This window comes from Penaeus monodon, chromosome 15, assembly GCF_015228065.2.
Source record: "Penaeus monodon isolate SGIC_2016 chromosome 15, NSTDA_Pmon_1, whole genome shotgun sequence".
NCBI classification, from domain to species: domain Eukaryota; kingdom Metazoa; phylum Arthropoda; class Malacostraca; order Decapoda; family Penaeidae; genus Penaeus; species Penaeus monodon.
This window is the reverse complement of record NC_051400.1, coordinates 1,785,113-1,785,893: the sequence shown is the minus strand read 5'-3', so window position 1 is coordinate 1,785,893 and position 781 is coordinate 1,785,113. Positions and strand designations below refer to the sequence as shown.

The 781-nt window shown below is 36.7% G+C and overlaps 1 protein-coding gene across 2 annotated transcripts in view; it reads right to left on the bottom strand.

Moving 5' to 3' along the window:
• LOC119581626 (GATOR complex protein MIOS-like) overlaps nucleotides 1–781 on the bottom strand; it is a 17,311-nt gene that overhangs the window by 6,796 nt on the left and 9,734 nt on the right. For both annotated transcript variants that reach the window (XM_037929746.1, XM_037929747.1), the window contains one exon: nucleotides 176–306. In XM_037929746.1, the coding sequence (XP_037785674.1) occupies nucleotides 176–306 (131 nt within the window). The remainder of the gene's footprint in view (nucleotides 1–175; nucleotides 307–781) is intronic.

Below are 781 nucleotides of genomic sequence, written 5' to 3'. Positions count from 1 at the left end.
GAAAATTATTAAATGACTAACAGATGGAAGACAAAGTTCAGTTCACAACAGAGATAAACAATTTTTTAAAGGATTTCACAGGCTTTCAAAGACACAACATAAAAACCCCACTCTCAACCACTGGACATATATCTACAAAATACTTGGCATAATCTAACAATACATTATTACTTACAAGAACTGGGTCAAAGGAATCTGCATCATCTGTCAGGAAGGCAAACATGGCACGGAGATATGGGTCAGTCAGCTGGGAACGCAGCATCATACATGTTTCCCTCCACAATGCTTTGCGATCTTCTGTGAATCCTGTGAGAAAACACCATTTCATGTTGATCTTCAATGTATCATAATGAACTTCAAGACCTTTCTACAAAATTGAGATTCCACAACTTTTACTGATGTTTAGAATTACATCTTATCTAAAATAATATTAGCATCATAATAACACATAATAATGGTAACCAGTCAGAGTTTGAAGAAAAAAATTGTGAAAGTAATGGTTTGGAGTGTGCTCTTGTATGGACTACAGACATACAAAATGATAGCAGACATGATTCAGAAATAGAGGCTTTTGAAATGTGGGTTTGGAGAAGGATGGAAAACTTAAGCTGGACAGGGAGGATGACCAGTGAAGAGCTGTTGTCAATGGTGGGAGAAAAGAGACAACTGATGGACAGGATTATTAGAACTATAAAGAGATGCAGTGGACATGTCTTATATGGATAAAGGTTGTTGAAGGAGGTGACTGAAGGAAGAATAGTTGGTAAAAGACCCAGAGGAA